The sequence below is a fragment of the Bubalus bubalis genome, chromosome 4, assembly GCF_019923935.1.
Source record: "Bubalus bubalis isolate 160015118507 breed Murrah chromosome 4, NDDB_SH_1, whole genome shotgun sequence".
NCBI lineage: Eukaryota > Metazoa > Chordata > Mammalia > Artiodactyla > Bovidae > Bubalus > Bubalus bubalis.
The window spans coordinates 11809347-11829781 of NC_059160.1; the positions used below are offsets into that span (position 1 = coordinate 11809347).

Sequence of the window (20435 nt, forward strand, 5' to 3'; positions counted from 1 at the left end):
GTGGGGGGGCGGGCATACATGCATCACCTTATTAATTCTCACGACATCCCCTGGCCCTCTCACCCAGACCAGGGCTCTGAATGATCCCCGTCTCCTCACCCTCGTGTGTGTGTGCCCCGTGCAGCAGGTTTTTGAGGAAACGTATCCAAATAAGGAAAGAGATAGAAGCTTCAGTGGAGGGTGTTTAATGTCTGAGGGAACTATATCCGGGGCAGAGCCGAGCCCATGCCAGGAGCTGGCCCCGGCCTGCCCCGGCCTCCCTGGACAAGGAGGGCCAATGGAAGTATCAGAGCGTCTGCTCCCAGTGGTTCGGGAGCCCGGTGTGACCACCTGACTGCGCACCACCTGGCTTTCTGCAGCTCAGGCACAGGTGCTGTGGGAGCCAAGGGGGGAGCCCGTGAACCCTGGAGTAAGAAAATCTCTCGCTGGAAATACGGGCCCCAGAGTCAGGGGAGGAGCTGGTCCGGCCATCAGAGGTGACAAGGGGCCTGTCCTCTTTCCTGTAACTGTGGATTCTGCAAGCACATACAGACGAATATGTGAGAAGGCACTGGGCCTCTCACGGAACCGGTTGGTGTTCTGCTGGAGACCCAGAAGGTACCAGGGGTGAGGCTGAGTTCCCGTCACCATCCAAGGGGCTGCCTGGCTTAGCAGCCAGGGTCGCAGGGCCGTCACCCACCCAACAAGGACTCCAGATGCCATCCACTTCTCCCTCCAAGCACCCTCTCTGTCCTCAAGGCCTCGTTGGGTAGACCGTGGACATTCCCAAGCCCCCACCTCTAGAGAGGCCCCGCCAGGGCAGGAGACAAAGCCCGTGTCCCACCCACTGGGAGCAGAGACCCCCAATCCTCAAAGATCTCCAGCATCTCTTAAATAAGTTTCTCCTTTCTGTTGTCTTCTTTTAATTATTTACCATCCAGCCTTTCCTTTATACAAATATAAAATATATTTATATAGATTTATATCCCATAGACTTCCGGGCCCGGCTCGGAGGAGCGGGCGGCAGCCCCGCTACTTGCAGACGAACTGGTCCACGACCTGCGTGCACTTCTTGCAGCGGACGAAGCAGCACCAGTGGAACTTGCAGTGGCAGCGCTCGGTCCGCACGCTCTTGAACTGGTCGTAGCCGCGGCCGCAGCACATGAGCGCACAGCCGTCCAGGCCCTCGGACGTCTTGTTGCACAGGCGGCCCCGCGTGCCCAGCGAGCCCGTGCTCTCGTCGCGCAGGCAGTAGTCCGGGCTGGGGTCCACGTACACCAGGTCCTCAGGGGTGGGCGGCTTGAAGCGGCTGTTGACTAGCTCCAGCTTTCCGCGGCGGGTGATGCGCATGGCGGCCGCGCTGTCGTACTTCTCCTTCAGCTGGTCCCCCACCTTGCGGAACTCGGCCAGCTGCAGCCAGCAGGTCTTGAGGCTGCAGGACCCAGAGACGCCGTGGCATTTACAGGCCACGTCTGCGGTCTTGTACACGGCCTGCGGAGGGGAGAGAGAAGAGGATGAGAAGAACATCCCAACAAGAGATGCCCAGAGGCCAGCTGGGGTCGCCACAGGGCGAGTGCAGGCGGGGGCTGGTGGGGTGGGCGTGTGCAGAGGCGCAGGTTCTCCAGCCGCGTCCAAAGGTCTCTCCTTAGCAGTAGCACATAGAAAACTGCAGGGAGGCGATACCCACATCTGATCTACTTCCAGAACGGCACTTGCCCTTTCGACTTTGCTGCTGTTTGGTCGCTCAGTCATGTCCGACCCCATAGCCTGCAGCCTGCCAGGCTCCTCTGTCCACGGGGTTTCCCAGGCAAGAATACTGGAGTGGGCTGCCATTTCCTCCTCCAAGGGATCTCCCCAACCCAGGGATCGAACCCGCGTCTTCTGCATCTCCTACATTGGCTGGCAGGGCCACCAGGGAAGCTCCTTTCTGTGTTATCCAACTCTTAATACTTAAAATGTGTCATAGTTACCAGCAGGGGAAGAAAAAAAGATATTTCTATCTTGATCAATGTCTCAAACAAATAAAAACCAACAAAATGAATCCAGCTTCTACCTAATACAGAGTCCAAGACAGAAAAAAAAGAATCAGCTGTACCAGGAGCCTACAACAGAGACCCTGTCTGGCCACCAATTCTGCCAAGTCCCCCAGGAATTAAACGCTCCCCTTTTCTGGGTTAAGTGGGTCATTAGCTCTGCAGAGCCGTCGGGCACCTCCCCATAAACCACAGCACACTTGTGACAAGACACCCCCTGGGAGTGGCTGCCACGGGGGGAAGTGGGGCGGGCCCTCTGCCACGGGACAATGGATCGGGGGAGGGCGATTCTGAGAAAACAAACCCACCCAGAAGTCACTGAACCACAGCAGCGGGAGGAGACTGAACGTGGGCTACCCCAGACCCAAAGGGAAAAGCAGGAGCGGACCAGAAAGCTGCTCACAAAGTGCTTTTCAGCGAAAGCATACGGACGCATTGTGTCCAGCGGCCCTGGCAGCCGTCCCAGAAGTGCAGATGGTGGGATAAAGATGCAGGTCCGCCGCCCAACATTTTCTTCTGCCACGGCTATTGTCACCGATGCAGGCAGGACTCATTTGTCAAGGGCTCCTCTCAGCTTTCTTTTCAAGGGTCCCCAGATTGTGTCTTTATTCGGCAGGGACCACTGCAGGTGCGAGCAAGAGCTTCCATACCATCAGCTCATATTACGACTGCCTGGACTCCTCCCGATTTTTTTCTGGTGCAGGACTACCCCCACTGTCTTAGGGTGGAGACATTGAGGACCACCTAGGAGGGAGTACACCCCAACCTTGGAGCTTAAAAAGGGTTTAGGATGGAGAAGGCGGGCAGGCCCTCCCCGAGCACTTGGCTGGTGGCTTGAAGGCAGAAGTGACCCCCCATTCCTACAGACACTTCAAAGACAACGCCTGCAGTCACCCTCTGGCTCCGATCCCCTGGGTCTGAGCTGGAGCCTGACATTCCCTGGAAATGGTCCTCGGTTTGGAGAGGGACTTCCAGCACCCGGCGCTGTTAGGACTAAGAGGAAACATTAAGGGCCTAAAGCTGTGTACCTGCCCTAAGTGAGTGGGGGAGAAGGTAGGATAGCATCTATCTCCGCGGGGAGCAAACACTCAGGGGGATTTGGGGAAAGAGAGTCGGGAAGCCTCCAGGGGAGGGACAGGAATTTCAGTAAAACAAATCTAGAAGGGAGGGCGCCACTGAGCCTTGCTATTCACATGTTCATTCTCCTTCCTCTAGGAAGAAAGACATCACAGAGACAATAATGCCTGTAGTTTACATATTTCACTGTTGCTCATATATAGACGCGCCTCTTGCAAGAGAAGGGGGAGGGGATTTTGGCCTTCCTGGTAACTGAAAAAGCAATAGCATGTTTTTAAGTTTTTCTTAGTGCTCTATCTTGCCCCAGCAGAGCCCCCTACCCCTCTTTCACGTGTAACAGTGTGGCCAAGCTCAGTTACTGGCAGGATGTCACAAGGATGGGGCAGTTTTCATCTAGAAAATGCTCAGAGGCCCTGCAGGGACAAGGCGGTATCAACCCACTGCTCTGGCCTTCAGTATGTAAAATGGGGCCACTGGAGGTTCTCAAAGGCAAGAGAAATTTCTCGCAAAGTGTCCCTGAGGTTTACATTGCACCAAGATCTCAGATCCTACTTTAAAAAAAAAAAAAATCCAGTTGTAAAATAGCAGTCCAGGGACTTTCCCATCCCTGCCAGTACTCAGTCCTTCCTGAGGAAGGTTCTGTGTAGGTGTGAGGACGTGGGAGGTGATGGATGGAGGAGGCCTGCTCCTCGGAGGTGGGATGAGAACTCGAGAGAGACAGAAGTTCCCCACCTGGAGCAGATGGAGGCCAGTGAGAGATAAAGTGTTGTGAAAAGGTATGGAGCCTACAGGATGGGGGCCCAAAGACGGGGAGCAGACGGAGGAAGCCAGGGAGGGTGTGGGAAGGGCAGATGGAAGGCGCAGCAGAGATAAGGGCTGGAAAAAGCAAACAAACAATTAAGGGTGATGAAATGAGGAGCCAGCAGAAGTGGGGTCAAGATTCGACAGACAAGACCGGATGAGGGTAGACGCCTGGTCCCCTCTGCCTCTGCAACAGAGTCAGAGAAGGAAAACCTTCCTCCCTGTGAACTCTTGCTAGGAGGCCCAGGGGAGTTTCCTCTGTCACGTGCGCCCACTCGCTAAAGAGAAGAGCAGAGGGCCCAGGGCCCCCGGTCCTTGGGAGCTGCAGCTGAGATGGCGAGGAACAGGAAGCACGTCTGAAAGGTTCCACTGCCCTCCAGACACAGATACCACGGAGCACAGGGGATGCGAAGATGGTGGAAGGCAACTGGGCTTCCTTGGTGTCTCAGACAGTAAAGAATCTATTTGCAATGCAGGAGACCAGGGTTCGATCCCTGGGTCGGGCAGATCCCCTAGAGAAGGGATTAGCAACCCAGTCCAGTGTTCTTGCCTGGAGAATCCCATGGACAGAGGAGCCTGGTGGGCCCACGGGGCCGCAAAGTCAGACACGACTGAGCAACTAGCACAACACCTGCAGGTGGTATTTACTGGGATCCTAAAAAATGGGTAGAATTTGGGCATTTAGGAGACAAGGTGAAACCTTAACCTTTTTTTTTGTTTGTTTCTTTTTATCAACCAGGTTAGACGCCCAAAGACTGGCAAACAGAGAGGAGGTGGAGCAGATGGAAGAAGCTTCACAAACGGCTGGCGGAGCCGAACAGCACTGGTCTCTGAGCCCAGGTTCACAGGCCAGAGCTGCGGCCTGGACTCCTGACTCACCACAGACGGGCACCCACGCCTGGCTAGACAGCACTCTGAACACGGACTCTGCAGAGATGATGCTGGGCAATGACCAAGTCTAATCCCGATGTCAGATAGTGACGGTGCTAAGTGTACATGCGGGTACTGCATCCTACCAAGACCAGGGACCCCAAGTCACATGAGAGGCAGGTCCAGTCCCTCTGTTTGACATGTGCTCCTATGAAACATGAGTTAATTTTTTTTTAATTTAACATAGAAACACTTTTTAAGAAATATATCCATATCCTATTATTGAATCATCAATGAACCAACATTAAATTTCTGAATTTATTTCTCCTCCAGAAACTGCTGGTCCTGTTTTTTTTTTTCACTGGCTCATCTTTGGTCTCGTGAAGAACCTTGCCAGGCCCCAAACCTGGGTTTGACATGGACCTGGGTGTGGACAGCTCTCCCGGAGCAAGGTCTGTGTGCTTTCCTGAGAGGTCAGGGAGCAGAAGGGTCTCCTGCCACCCAGCACTCAGGCCTCACACCTCTCTCCAGGGGGACCTGGATGCACAGTGGACACCTGACCAGCAAAAGACAGAGCTTCCAGCTGAGCAAGCCCTCTAGCCCCGACAGAGCAGACACTGCCCGGGAAAGAGGAGCAGGCCATGTGCCCGGAGGCTGGGGGCTCCCTGAGAAGTACAGCGGATGGGCACAGAACTCTCCAGCAGCCGTTCAGGAAGCCTAGCGCCCCAGGGTGCTCTGCACATACGATAAAGCCAGCTCCCCGAAACCTATGTGTTACTTGCCACTGAAATTGAGGCTCGGAAGCCCTTGCATCTTATATGAGATTGATGAGCCTGGGCCTTCAAAGGGTGGCCACCTTCTGCACTTCCACTCAGGTTAAAGCACACGCACAGGCAAGAATCTCCGTGGTCAGACTCATCTCTTCCTGGACCATGCAGCAGCGGGCAGCACAGCCCAGGTACAGCCGATGGTGTAGGTGTGTGTGGGGCAGGTAGGGTCCTCCATCTGGGTGTGTATGGGCTTGGGGGGGTCTAAAGTTTGGGTGCTCGTGGGGAGGGGGATTACATGGTCACTGCCTATGTCCCGGTGGCCAGCAAGCTGCCCAGGTGCACAGGGGGCAGAGCCCACCCTCCAGGTACGCGTGAGGCGGGATCGCTTACCCTGCGGCCTGCCTCATTGTTCTGCAGATTCATGAGCACGCGGCCCTGCTCCTCCGAGCCCTTGGCGAAGTTTTTCTCCCTTTCGCGGGCGTCCACGAACTCCTTGGCAAAGCGGTAGCCGTAGTCCACGTTGTCGCCGCAGCCGCCCCACAGCCAGTCCCGGGGCAAGTCCTTGGGCCGTGCGGCCCGGCTGCAGCCGCAGGTGGACAGCTCGCCCTCACGGCAGGCGCGGCTGATGGCATTCACCACCCCGGCCGCACTCACGGCGTAGGTGAAGGCCGTCTCCCGGCTCCCTGCAGACAGAGGGGCAGACAGACAAGGGGAGAGGTGAGGCCCTCCCCCCAACACACACCCCCCACCGCCCTGGCCCGCACCGGGAACAGGGCATCTCCCACTGCCAAGGCTCCAGGGTTAGAAAGCACCTGGACCAAGAACCCAAGTTTCCCTTCAGCCCCAGCCAGCACCTCATCCCATCTGGATAACTTTACCCACTGGCACCTTCCTATCAGGCTGGCCTGAATGGACCAGAGAGTGGGATTAACACATTTGTGGACCAGCTGGAAGGAGACTGAGTAGGGATCACGGAACCTGCAGCGCGACTCCAACCTGGCATTCATCTCTCCCTCACAGACCTGCTTCTCACCCTCCACGAGTCACACATCTGTCTGTCTGTGGCTGCATCACCAAGGTAAACTCACACAGCTGTCTACAGCTGCATCCCCTAGCTAAACAGCAGCCAAGACCAGGAGTAGAAGTGAGCCAGGATCACAACGACCAGAATCATCCCAGCCGCTTCCCTCTGTCTCCAAGGTCCCCACTGCCTCCGACCCGACAGCGCTGGGGCATAGACGCTCGGCACAGTCTCTCTAAACATCCAGATCATTTCCTGTAAAGAATCCATTGCTACAGCGAGCCATTTAAAGGGCCGTATGTATGATGTATGCTCTACTTCAATGAAAATGCTTATAAAAATAATACTCGGCCACCAGAGACATGCAAATCAAAACCACAGGACATCACTTCACACCCGCGAGGAAGGCTATCATCCTAAAGGCGACTAGTGACAAGTTGATGAGGACATGGAAAAACCGGAACCCTCATGTGCTGCTGGTGGGAACGTCTGATGGTGCAGCTGCTTTGGAGAACAGTCTGGCAGCTCCTCAAAAGGTTAAACATAGAATTACCACGTGACCCAGCAACCCCAACACCTAAGAATATAACCAAGATAAACGGAAACATGTGTGCACAGAAAAACCTCTACCTGAATCTTCATCACAGCATTATTGATACCATCTAAAAAGGTGGAAACAACCTATAATGGCCATCAATGACACAGATGAATGGGTAAACGGAAGGTGGTATTGTACATGCAGTGAAATAGTATTCAGCCATAAAAAGTAATGAGGTGCTGGGGACAGGCTACAGCATGGATGAACCTTGAGGTAGTAACGGGAAGTGACCACTTCACATTTGGTATCCTGCATTGGACAGACACAAAAGGCTACATATTGTATGGCCCCATTGATATGAAATGTCCACAGTATGAACTTTCATACAGACAGAAAGATGAGTGTTGTCTGGGGTTCGGGGAGGAGGGAGAAGACATGGAGCACGCCCACGAACAGGAGTATGGTGTCTCCATAGGGCTATGACAACATCCTGCCTGGCTGTACAGCCTGCTGAATATACATTGAACTGTACACTTTAAAATGCTGTGTTGTACGGAATGTGCATTATATTCAGTAAAAATCATTATGAGAAATAATAAATCATACTTGTATGGACCCAGACATGGAATAATTAACATTTTTGAAAATTAAAAAAAAATTATTTCTTCTTTTTGGCTGCAGTGCATTGCACACAGGATCTTAGTTCCCTGACCAGGGATCAAACCTGTGCCCCCTGAAGTGGAAGCATGAAGCCCTAACCACTGGATCACCAAGGAAGTCCCTTTTAAAAAAAATATATTTTTTTTAATTGGGCAGATCCTTTGCTCCCCATGTCCCCCACTTCCGAGCCTCCAGGGTCAAAGATGGCCATCCCATAACCTTGTCTTGGCAGGTGGTGAGACAGGCGGTCTGAGGTCACTGCTACGTCCAGTGTGATCTCCCACCTGGCCCTACTTCTGGATGGTCAGGCAGGACACAGTGAAGTTTGCCACCAGAACACACGGGGCAAATCAGTTTTGCTCCTTTAAGCAGGGGCCGACTTCTGGTCAGATATGGAGTAGAACAGCACCAGGAAAGCCAGGTGATACAGGAAGCCACACGGGGACCAGTGATTGGGACTGACATTTGAGCCCCTGTGAACTTCGGCCAGAGTCAGGATCTATGGGTCTAGGGAATCAGACTGTGTCAGCTCCCAGGATGGTAAGATGGCCAAGAACTCTTTGGGAGGTGGGGGCCTAGATCCCCCTTTGAGGGGGTCATGTCTGAGAAATCTTCTTAAAACAGGCCTTGACACCCTACCTGGCATCCCAGGACAGATACCATCTGAAGCTGGACCAGACCTACACTTTGTCAGGAGCATTGCTTTTACAACCTGCCTTGGAGAATCGGGGCCTTCCCTGGTTGAGATGGTAAAGAATCTGCCTGCAATGCAGGAGACCTGGGTTTGATCCCTGGGTCTGATCCCTGGGTCGGGAAGATCCCCTAGAAAATGGAACGGCAACCCACTCCAGTATTCTTGCCTGGAGAATCCCCTGGTCAGAGGAGCCTGGCAGGCTATAGTCCATGGGGTCACAAAGAGTTCGGACACGACTGAGCATTTAGCACTAACACTTGGAGAATCATGTTGGGTTCCCAAGGCCACCCAGTCTGTCTGTGTTAAATGACACTAATCACCAGAATGTTCTTTCCCAGAACAAGCTGAAAGATGACTTCCTACCACTTCCCTCTGCTGGAGCTAATCCCTCCTCCATCTGACAGCCTTTCAGTATTTGAAAACAACGAATATGCCTTTTATGTTTTCTCTTTTCCAAGTTACATATGTCTGATTTCCTTTTTTTTTTTTTTAGTAAACACACTTTGCAGAGCTGAGTCACCCTTCTCAGAACTGCCTTTAAAAACAATGTTTCTGCAGCTGAGCGTTTACTGCAGACACCAGGGCTCTGAGGGTCCCAGCCCACCATGTAGCTGGTGAATCACCCACCAGTGAATCCGCTTGGCATATCTTCCGGTCACTCTGCCTCCTTTGTTTTGGAGCATCACTGGGCCTGGAGTGCAGGCAACCCCGCCCTACTGGGGCAGCACGCGAGCCTCAGGTGAGCCTCAGAACAGACCTCATGCTGCTCTCAGCGAGCAGGTAACTGGGGACTTCGGAGAGGATGAGCAGTGTGGGGACATCTCTGTGTGTGTGCTTAGTTGCTCAGGTGTGTCTGACTTTTTTCGACCCTTGTGGACCGTAGCCCACCGGGCTCCTCTGTCCACGGGATTCTCCTGGTTCTCCTGCACTGCAGGCAGATTCTTTACCATCTGAGACACCAAGGAAGCCCATGTGTGAAACAATTCAGAGGATAAAGGCTGATAAACCAGCGGCCATGGAACTCCTGAGAGATGGTGCATCTCCAGCCAACAGGGAGACAGCAGGACAACATCACGCCCTCTGTCCCACAGCTGCCCAGCCACCCGGTAGGTGCCTCCAGGTGAGGGGCCTGGTGCCCTCTGGGGCGCTCTGCTGCCCTCTGGTGGTGGATGCTCGCAGTGGCTCTAAGGGGAGGTTCCACACCAGACATAGGGAGAGGGCCAGGAGAACCCAGCCTCCGCCCACCTTCCCAGGCAGCATAAGCCTGCAGGGAAGGTGCAGAAGGGGACAGTGACAACAAGGACAACAGAAGGGTTCCGTTTGTGACAGAACAGGGCACAGAGACTGGTGTCCGCTTTCATTGGTGAAAGCGTGTGTGCTAAATCACTCACTTGTGTCCAACTCTTTGCGACCCCCTGGACTGCAGCCCGCCAGGCTCCTCTGTCAGTGGGCTTCTCCAGGCAAGAATGCTGGAGTGGGTAGCCATTCCCTTCTCCAGGTATCTTCCCGACCCAGGGATCAAACTTATGTCTTTTACCTCTCCGGCACTGGCAGGCGGGTTCTTTATCACTAGTACCACCTGGGAAGCCCTCCCCATGCAAACCGGCACACTCCACAGAGATTGTGGTCCCAAACACCCCTTCTTCTCTAAAGCAAAGCCTCACTTTTTTGGTCTTCACGTGACATGACAAAACTACATGAACTGAACAGAATCTGGCCAATGTTAGGCATTCACTTGGTCCCAAAGAAACACTAGTTCCCTGGCAGTGACTATGGGGTGCCTCTCTCTTTACCTTTTGCAAGGAAGACAAATTGATGTGGGGGCATAATTCTTGAGGTATGAGCCTACTGTGTCCCCCTCTCTGCCGGCTGAGAATTAAAGCCGCCTTCCTATTTCCTCCAAACTCTGTCTCTCTATTTTTTATACAGCTTTGGTGGGCAGACAAAGCCAAGATTTTGGCCTGCAACATACCTGGGCCATTCTAGTTTCCTCACCTGAGATACAGTGGGCAGGGAGAACGGCTGACCCAGATACCCACCAGGACGAAATGACTATTTGAGAAGAACTGATAAAGAGTGCCTTGGACTTCGAGGAGATCAAACCACTCAATCCTAACGGAACTCAGCTCTGAATATTCATTGGAAGGACTGATGCAGAAGCTGATGGCATCATTGGCTCAATGAACATGAGTTTGAGCAAACTCCAGGAGATAGTGAAGGACAGAGAAGCCTGGTGTGCTGCAATCGATGGGGTCGCAAAGAGTCGAACACGACGAAGTGACTGAACAAGGATAAACTATGAATGAACCCCGCCTGACCCCCAGGTCCATTCTTTTGGGAAAGTTGCCCAGTAGGAGGGTTACAGGAACTCATGAGCTTTCCTTTCACAGACCTCAAGCTGATATTCAAAAGAGAAGCAAGGTTCCAAGTGTGCTTCCCCAACCTCACTTTCTCCATGTGGGCCAGGTGCAGGGACTCCACAACAGAGGCACAGAGAAGCCTGAGCTGCCCTGCTCACTGCCTGCCAGAAACGCAGCATAGGGGGACTCCAGAAAGTCGCCCTTAGAGGAAAGCTGTTCTGGGAGAATGTGAGCTGGGACCTGAGGCTCTAACACCTTTCTTTTATGGCTCTGAGGATAAGAGCCAGTAGAATACGGCCGGATTTCTCAATTTCTTGCCAGGGAGGGGAGGACTGCATTTCAAAAGGACCTAAAACAATTAGACCCCAGATCACACCTCCATCTAAGCAATGGGGCAGCCAAAGAATCTTGGGCCAGGAGCTGGAGAGGGAGATGTGGGAATCCAGGTTGGGGGGAGGCGGAGGGCTTCAGGGAGTGGCGGGTGGGCGTTCATCTTCCTCCTTCAGTCTGCCCATCCCCCACTTTCACACACATTCTCTTTCAAATGAAAAGGCCAGGACTGGATCCGGGTTGGATTAATGACAGCCACCGCCAATCTGACCCAAAGCCTCTCTCTCTGAGTCCGAAAGGAAGAGAGGAAACTCTGTAGACGCTCAGGGCTGCAATTCTGTGTTCTCTGTCCACAGCTCCGGAGGAGGCCCTGGAGCTGAAACTGGGGCCCTGGTGGTGAGTGGGCTTCTCAACGTGCTCAGACTCAACGCGGACCCGGACCCTGACCCCTAGCTCGAGGCCTCGCCCGCTGGGTGGGAAACTGAGGGCCAGCTGACCACCCGCCACTGGAGACGCCCTCCTTGCCCGTGGGCCCCGCCCGCCCCGCTCACCGATCTGCAGGACTCTCCCAAAGACAGAGGCGTCGTCCACCGTGCTGCAGTTCCACCGGCGCTGCCGGAACTGATGCTGGCACTCCCTGATGCCCGTCCTGGCGCCCTCCCCGATGTAGGCCATGTGCTCCTGGTAGAGTTGGCACAGCTTCCTCTGGCCGGCGGACAGCCCCGGGAGCTGGCTGCACACGGGCTGGGCCCCGATGATGAACATCTCGGGTCTCTGCATCGGGCTCATCGCCAAGGACCTGCAGCCAGAGGGCCAGGGTGAGCGCACGGGCCGGCGCAGCAGCAGGCCCGGAGCTCCACCCGCTCCCGGAGGATGGGCCCTGAGCCAAAGGCTTGGGAAGCAGAGTTAGTACCGAGTTCCTGCCTTCAAAGGGAAACAGAGGCACAGATGCAGGCGACATGCGAGACGCGGAATGCCTGAGACCGCCTTGAGCATTTAGATCCAAGTGACCAGAGGGGGAAGGGCGCTCAGCGATGGGAGCAGCCTTTAGGAGAGTGGGGAGAGTATGCAGGGTGGACGTAGGGTTCTGTGCAGGAGTGTTGAGGCCACTGTGGCCCGAGTGTGCGAAGTGTGAGGAAAGCAACCGAGGCCTTCAAAGAGAATTCCCCTTAGGCCTTAAAGTAGAATCTGATTTACATACAGGGCCAGATACTCTCAAAGTTCTCACTTCCTGCTCACCCCCACAGCCCCTGAGCCCACCCTCTAGGGCTCTCCCCTGGCTCATAGAATAAAATGCTGAGCTGTGGATCTGCCAGCTGAGCAAGATGAGAGCAGAGCCCAGACCAAACAGGGGTGGGGTGGGGGGTGCCTGCCGTTTCCCTCTGCACCTAGCAATGACAGTCATCTTAAAAACACAAAAGGAAGCCACACGTGGTCCCGTCAATCCCTCATGCGGGTTTTCAGACTTATAAACCGGGAACCCTAGTCTCCTTGCCCTCACCAGCAGAAGGAAAAAAAATCAATATTCTTATTGATCCTATAACAACAAAAGAGCTATTTCTAACAAGCCGTGGAGATGGGGGCGGTGGAGGGGGGGCGCGGACATGGAGAAGGGATTGTAGCCAGGACCAGAGAAGCCAGATGAACTAATCCTTCATCCTCTGGGAGCCGTCATGTTAACTCTGGGGCTGGAGAGAGAGAGGAAGAGCTGTCCGGTGTCCTGGGGTTCTATAAAGGAATGGTCCCTTCTCCTCCCTCCATCGCCCAGAGGAGCCAGGCTGGGAAGGGCTCCGGCTCCGCACTCACCACCAGGAGCTGGCTGCGGCTCGGAGCGGGGCCCAGCAGGCGAACAGCAAGGCGAGCAGGGCCGGCAGGCTGGGCATGGTCCGCCTGCGCCCCGCCCCCCCCAGGGCCGGGGATGACCCCGGGGACCGACGGCTTCCGAGACGGGGCTCCCTGGAGGGAACAGATGGAAGGGAGAATCAGTTTGGGATGGACCAGGAGACCCTGCTCCCCCGGAAGGCCTGCCTCCCTGCAGGCTCTTTCCCACCCTGGCCTTCTCACCCGAGGGTTGCCCCTGGCTGGGGGCGGGCGGAGCAGGGGAGCCCTGCTCAGGACCACTCCCTAAGGCAACTGGGAGCCGAGAGACCAGGAAAGAGAGGAAAACGAGACATTTCCACATCAGGCCAGAGATGCTCGGATGCTGTGTCGCACCTGCCCTCCTCCAGAGACAGGACCATCCCCTCTGCCCACCCCACCCAGGGATGCAAATGTTCTATGGGGTTCTCAGGAGCCTTCCCTTTCAGTTTGCACATTCTCCTTTAAACCCGTCTTCCACATCCCAGCCCAGTCTACCAGGACAGACAGGAGAAGCCAAGGATGTTTCAGTTTCTCAAGCCCACTCCTCCGGGAGATATAAAAGCCGCCCCTGGGCTGTGCGGTGGTATCCCCACTCTAGTAGCCGTCCTTCCTCTATGCTTTCCAGGAGCCCCAGCAGCACCCCCCTCTCCGGCATGGATGCTGGAGGAACTCTCTGGAAACGCACCCCTCCCCTGCTCCTCCCTAAACACCCATCCAGGGCACGACCCACACCTCAAGGCCCCTCAGCACCCCAAGCTTCATGAAACCCTGGCTCCTACACTCTGAGCCTCCCCACTTCACACACACATCTCACCGCTCAGCGCAGGGCTTCCTGGCTCTCCCGGAGGGGGCGGCAGGGCTTCTGGGTCATCAGCCCAGGAGGTATTTCTGTTCTGGGGCCACCGGGAGAGGAAGGTGGCCGAGCAGGGCCCGGGGGTGCTGGGCCACAGCTGTCCCCACCCCCTCCGGGCTTTTCTTCGGGAGGTCCCAGCTGGGGCGGGGACACCAACAGGCAGGTGGCGGGCGGCGTGGGGTGGGGGGCAGATCAAAGCCAGGGCTCGCCCCTGCCCCTTTGTCATGCAGAGCCGGCTCGGAAATGATCCGGCCTGGCCGGCCACTAACAGCTCCCCCACACCCAGCTTTCCTAACAGACCTCGCGCCCTCCCCGACCCTCCCCCGCCCCATAAATCCTCCAGTCCCCCAGGGCAGGAGGTCTGTGAATGCCCGCCTGGGACCAGAGATGGAGCAGAGATAGGGCCGGCACCAGAAGCTAATGGCTTTATGGAGGGGAGGGGACCAGGGCCGGAGCAGGACGGGAGGGAAGTTTCAAAGAGTTTCCTTGTCCAAACACCCTGGACCCCACCACCAGCCCTTCTAGGGGACTGGAGGGCCGGGCGCCCCTCCCTGGGGTCCTCTCCCTCCACGCCCACTCTGCAGCAGGCCTGTCCCCACACCTGAGAGCCGAGTTCTCTCTCCTAGCGGGCGACACTCCTCATCCCCAGGTCCCTCTCTCTCAAGCCTGTCCGCCCCCCCACCACCATCAGGCCCCTGTGAAACCCCTAGGGCTCTGCAGGCCCCAGGTTCAGCCGAGGCCACACTGGGGCCCTATCTCTGCGGACAGGAGGCAGAGCAGCTCTGACCACCGGCAACAGGCGCTAAAGCCAAACTTCCCTGGAGCTGCTAATCTCGGCTCATAAAAATCACCCGGGGCAGGAATCACCAAGCAGCTGTTCGGCCACCCTGTGCTCTCCAGCAAACTCTCGGCTCATTAAAATATATATATGTGTATGTTTTATTTTACTTACGGTGACGTATATGCTTCCGGTGCTCTGTGACAACCTGGAGGGGTGGGATGGGGTGGGAGATGGGAAGCAGGTTTGAGAGAGGGGGGGATATATGTATACCTGTGGCCGATTCACGGTGATGTATAGCAGAAACCAGCAATTATCCTCCGATAAAAAGTTTAAATATCTAGATATAGATATTAAAAATGGGGGGAAAAAAGACCCTACCACGTGTGCTAGCATCTTTCTGTACCTTACAGATAGGCGGCACCTGAAATTGAACACTTTCACCCCCAAAACACACACAGCATCTCTCAGGACACATTCTTTCCTCAGGACAGAGGTGACACCACCCCCAGGGGTCATCTCCCCTGCCTTTCCAGGGTAGAGGGGCAGGAAACGCAGGTGTTGATGACTGGCCTCCTTGGCATGGACAGAATGGAAGCAGAGTCTTGCCCTGTCCAGCTGGAATAGAAGGCAGAGCTGGTTAAGTAGGCGGGGTCCAGGGCAGGATGCCACACCCACTCCCACCCCGCCCAGAGAGCCAGGTCAGATAGCTGCTCTACCCTCCTGATTTGGTGTTTCATTCACTCGGCACAGTCATCCAGCAGATGTGCCCTGGGGGCCTGCTATGTACCTGTCACGCCCCTAAGTGCCAGACACAGCCAGAACAGGCAAGGACATGCTACTTCAGGTCCAGTGAACCTCGATGAAGGACTGAGTGGGGACAAAGACCCAGAGTGAGGGTGTCAGTTCATCCTGAGTAGGGCCCTCTGGGGAAGCCTCCCCCAGAACCCCAAGTAGACAGATGGGGTGCAGCCCTGGGGCCCACGGGCCCCTCTGTGCACGTCTAGGATCCCTACTGAGACCTCATTACTGTCGCAGCCAAAGGGACACATAATTGAACTGGGACTTTGCCAGCCACCGGTTTTCATTCCCTAAGAGGCTGCGTCCACCCCCGTGCAGTTAGGAGACCCAGTGGGTGGAGCTGACCCAACAGCCCTGCCCTGGAAGGGGCGAGTGAGTGCTGTCCACACAGAGAGCAGTGATGCCTGGGGACCCCAACCCACAGGACAAGCGCCTGCCACGGTCACTGCTGCCCACAGCACCCCCACTGGGCGCCCCCAGAGCCTGAGGACGGGAGCAGCTCAGGTGCCCGTAGGAAGTGTTGTCGCCTCCCATGCCTGCCCCGGGCCCCAGACGCGCGCCTCCCCCGCCCTCCACAACCTGGAAACCCACCCAGAAAGAAAGCCTTTCTGAGGGTCGCCTCTGGTCACTGTGTGAGCCAGCAAGGAGTCGTGTCATTCAAAGGCACATGGCAGCTTTGTCAGCGGTCCTGGCCCGGCAGGCGGATAGCCTCAGCGTTTGGGAGGGGAGCGCATACCCCTGTGACCTCTCGGCTGCTATCCAAGTGCTGCCCTTGGTGCCGGGATTTCTGAGGCTGGGGGAGGAGTGGGCGGGGCAGGGGAGGAGGGTCCCAGCGCCTCAGGCCTGTGCCTTCCGTCCCCCAGCCACTCCATCTGTATCTACCACCGCGGAGAGGGCTCTTCATGGACCTCAGGACTCCTGACAACCCCTCCTGAAGTGCAGTCTCCTTCACCTCCATCCCACTTTCTGGAAGTGCTCTCGGCCCTGGGGCCCAGACACCAGCTCTCCTGCAGCATCACCATGCCCTCCCTGCCAGCCCACCGCCCCCCTTCATTTGAAAACTCTCGAAAGTTCCCAGCTGTTGAGCCCCCGAAACTTTCCCACCTGGCCTCCTTCTACCTCCGCTCTTTGCCTGAAGTTCCCATCATAGGGTCTCCTTCCCAGTCCCCCTCCTGCTCTCAGACAAGCCCTGCTCCCCTCAGGAAGGATCTCACTCCGAGCCTCTTCCTCTCCAGCAACTGAGCCTCAAACCACTCTCAAGTCCTCAGTCAAGGTTCACGTCCCTCCTAAAGCTGCCTTTGTTTAATCCAATGCCAGGAGGCTCTTTCCACTGACCTTAGAGCCTAGAGGGCAGTGTCCATCCTGCCCTGCCCAGCCCACATGCACCCTGGGGACCGTGTGTGTTCCTACTTCTCCGGCAGGTGCAGCGTTTCCTGAAGGCACAAGCATGCCCCACCCTGCATCATCCCCTGGGTCCCCCATCCTGCCCGCTGGACGTGTACCTAACAATAAACAGCTCCTGACTGATGACCGGTGACAATACCTAATGCTAGTGAGCATTTATTAAGTACTGTCTACATGCACTGAGCCAGATCTGTTGCATCCATTTTTCTCATTTAACCATCACTAAAATTCTATGGTATAGGCCATTTTTATTCTCACTTTGAGCAGAGAACTGAGGCAAGGAGGGGCCAGGTAACTTGGTTTCACAGTCATTGAATGGGAGACCCTGGCTTGGCAATGAGGCCTTTCCCTTCTCCCCCAAACACAGGTAAACACACGTGCCGTCCCTGGAGCAAACATTTTCTCTGCTCTGCCTCCTGGGTGTTCACCACTGTCCTCCTACTAAGTCAACAACAGTGTTGTTGACTACTAAGTCAACAACATCCTGACTTAGGAAGTGGCCCCAAAGCAAATGTTGATTAAAAACCTGCAGATCGTGGACTTTCTTAGTGGTACAGTGGATAGGAATCTGCCTGCCAGAGCAGAGGACATGGGTTTGATCCCTAGTCTGGGAAGATTCCACATGTCTCAAGCAACTACGCCTAAGAGCCGCAACTTCTGAGTCCGCACACCTAGAGCCAGTGTTCTGCAACAAGAGAAGCCATCACGGCAAGAAGCCCGAGCAAGAGTAGGCCCCACTTGCCACAACCACAGAAAGCCCACAAGCAGCGATGAAGACCTAGTGTGACCAAAAAAAAAATGCTGATTGCAAAGTAACTAGTATAAACACACACACACACACACACACACACAGAGCCTGTGGTAGGAGGGAAAGAAAGCCAGACTTGCCCTCAACTAGAATGATATGCGGATTGAGAACAGGTCAGGCTACTTAAGGCTGGAGAAATTAGAATAAAAAGAATTTTTCTTTCATTTTTTCATTGAAGTATAGTTGATGTACAAGAACCAGAATGATAGTTTTAAGGAGCTAGTGTTTATGTTGCAATGGGGGAGCCCAACCAAGCCGAGAGTTGAGGGCCTGGGGAGACTGCCTGAGGTGTGTTGTGAGGGTCGAGGGGAGACGCAGGCAGAGGGGAGGAGAAGTGTGGTTTTAACAAGCAATGCAAGGTTTGGGAGAAGGTGGAAAGAAGTTTCAGATTGTTTATAACAGGGCTGCTGAGCAAGGGACTGTGACCCCAGCTGGAGACCCTACTCTGACAGTGAAATCGAATTGCCTTTCAATGAATACAACTGTCAAGGAGTTCTTTTTATTTTTTTAAATTAATTAATTACTTTTGTGGCCATGCAGCTTGGTATGTGGGATCTTAGTTCCCTGGCTAGGGATCAAACCTGTGCCCCCAGCAGTGGAAGCTTGGAGTCTTAACCATTGGACCAGCAGGTAAGTCCCTAAAGTCTGCTTCTTGATGCTTCAGAGATACAGAATTCCCCAGGTCCCAGGGCCTCAGGAAGTGTGAAGTGCCCTCTGCACCTGCTGGAATGAATCCCACAGAGCAGGCAGGCAAGTGCCCAGACCCCGATCCCTGTGCAGTCCCCAGAAAGGCTGATCCTTACCAAGTCCTCCTCATCTCACTTGGGAAAGCAGAGTTTTCTCCCCATGAAAAAGTGAACGTGTTAATTGCTCAGTCATGTCCGATTCTTTGTGACCCCACCAACTGCAGCCTCTGTCCATGGAATTCTCCAGGTAAGAATACCAGAGTGGGTTGCCATTTCCTTCTCCAGAGGACCTTCCTGATCCAGGGATCAAACTCAGGTCTTCTGCACTGCAGGCAGATTCTTTACCTGAGCCACCTGGGTGCCAAGCAAAAGCTCCTTGGAAGATAAGAAAGAAGAACTTTTCCTCCTCCTGAATCCTGATAAATTAACTTACGAAGATGTTCTAGAGAAGAAGGTAGAACCACATGGCCAGAGGTGAGTGTGGTTCTGGAAGCAGGGCACGTACACCCATGGACTTCGTTTCCAGGGGAGCCGAGAGGAGAGGGGAAAACAGCCTGAGTGCGCCCACCTTTCCCCGTTGTCTGTGTTCACTGGGTCTGTTGTTCTGGGGGAAAGCGCTTACCTGGGCACGTGCCACCCACGTCTGTGCATTGCTTGGTTGGGATACAGTGAACAAGGCAATGAACGAAGCTCTGGATCTCCGCTGCTGGCAGGCGGATGCCCTCTCTTCATAACGGGCTGATTAGAATTAAAATGTTTGTCTTGTGCTACCAAGTAAATGTGTTCCTGTTTTTGCAAACCTGCTGCTGCTGCTGCTAAGTTGCTTCAGTCGTGTCCGACTCTGTGCGACCCCATAGACGGCAGCCCACCAGGCTCCCCGTCCCTGGGATTCTCCAGGCAAGAACACTGGAGTGGGTTGCCATTGCCTTCTCCAATGCATGAAAGTGAAAAGTGAAAGTGAAGTCGCTCAGTCGTGTCCCACTCTTAGCGACCCCATAGATGGCAGCCCACCAGGCTCCCCCGTCCCTGGGATTCTCCAGGCAAGAACACCGGAGTGGGTTGCCATTGCCTTCTCCAATGCATGAAAGTGAAAAGTGAAAGTGAAGTCGCTCAGTCATGTCCCACTCTTAGCGGCCCCATGGACTGCAGCCCACGAAGCTCCTCCGTCCATGGGATTTTCCAGGCAAGAGTACTGGAATGGGGTGCCATTGCCTTCTCCGAACTTAATCATATTTTAAATGGACCTGGGAAAATCTTACTATTTAAGAAAGCAGGACTTGGGACTTCCCTGGCAGTCCAGCGGTTGGTCCACTGTACGGGGCAAGGGTTCCATCCTTGGTTGAGGAATTAAGATCCCACAGGCCACTCCATGTGGCCAAAAATTAAAAAAAAAAAAAAAAATCAGGAATCACCAACCATCAGACAATCAAGTCGCTCTGACTAATATAAGGTTCTGAAATATGAATGCTTCATGGGTTGGGGAGGGGACACAGGCTGATTTTCCAAACTTCCCACCATTCTCTATTGCCTCTCTCCTGGCTGCTTCACGAATTCATTTTGCTTGCCAGTTTCCTAAAAGCTTTTAAGCATGTGACTTTGTTATTTATTTTTTGTGACTCTGTTATTTAAAGGAATCTTAATATGTGTGGTGGTGGTGGTTTAGTCACTAAGTCATGTCTGATTTTTGCAACCCCATAGACTGTAGCCTGCCAGGCTCCTTCGTCCATGGGATTTCCCAGGCAAAGACACTGGAGTGGGTTACCATGTCCTTTTCCAGGGGATCTTCCTGACTCAGGGATCAAACCCACATCTCCTGCTTTGCAGGCAGAGTCTTTATCACTGAGCCACCTGGAAGCCTACTATATGTATTAAATATTTTTATATACTACTTATAATAGTCATTTTACCATGTGAATAGTTTTTCTGAACTATTTATAATTCTGGATTTGCACACATGGGGTTTTCTGAAAGCAGTTACATATACCTGTTCTTTTTCCTAAACAACTCTGTTGTTTCTTCCCAGAAACAGAGAGTTTGGATAAGTTATTGCCTCATCTTACTCTGATCTTCTTTCAACCTCCTGCTTAAAAAATGGGCGGTTTCCATTTGGAA

At 54.3% G+C, this 20435-nt stretch overlaps 1 protein-coding gene across 2 annotated transcripts in view; it reads right to left on the minus strand.

Moving 5' to 3' along the window:
- Positions 1 to 869: 869 nt before the first annotated feature.
- WNT5B (Wnt family member 5B) overlaps positions 870 to 20435 on the minus strand; it is an 81672-nt gene continuing 62106 nt past the window's right edge. Inside the window, exons 1-5 of one of the 2 annotated variants that reach the window (XM_044940921.2) lie at positions 13808 to 14828; positions 12940 to 13089; positions 11685 to 11932; positions 5921 to 6213; positions 870 to 1470 (exon numbers count right to left, since the gene is read on the minus strand). In XM_044940921.2, the coding sequence (XP_044796856.2) occupies positions 1012 to 1470; positions 5921 to 6213; positions 11685 to 11932; positions 12940 to 13016 (1077 nt within the window). In that variant the 5' untranslated portion in view covers positions 13017 to 13089; positions 13808 to 14828 and the 3' untranslated portion in view covers positions 870 to 1011. Of the gene's footprint in view, positions 1471 to 5920; positions 6214 to 11684; positions 11933 to 12939; positions 13090 to 13807; positions 14829 to 20435 lie in introns of those variants that run through there. The other variant, XM_025282950.3, reaches the window with a different exon arrangement.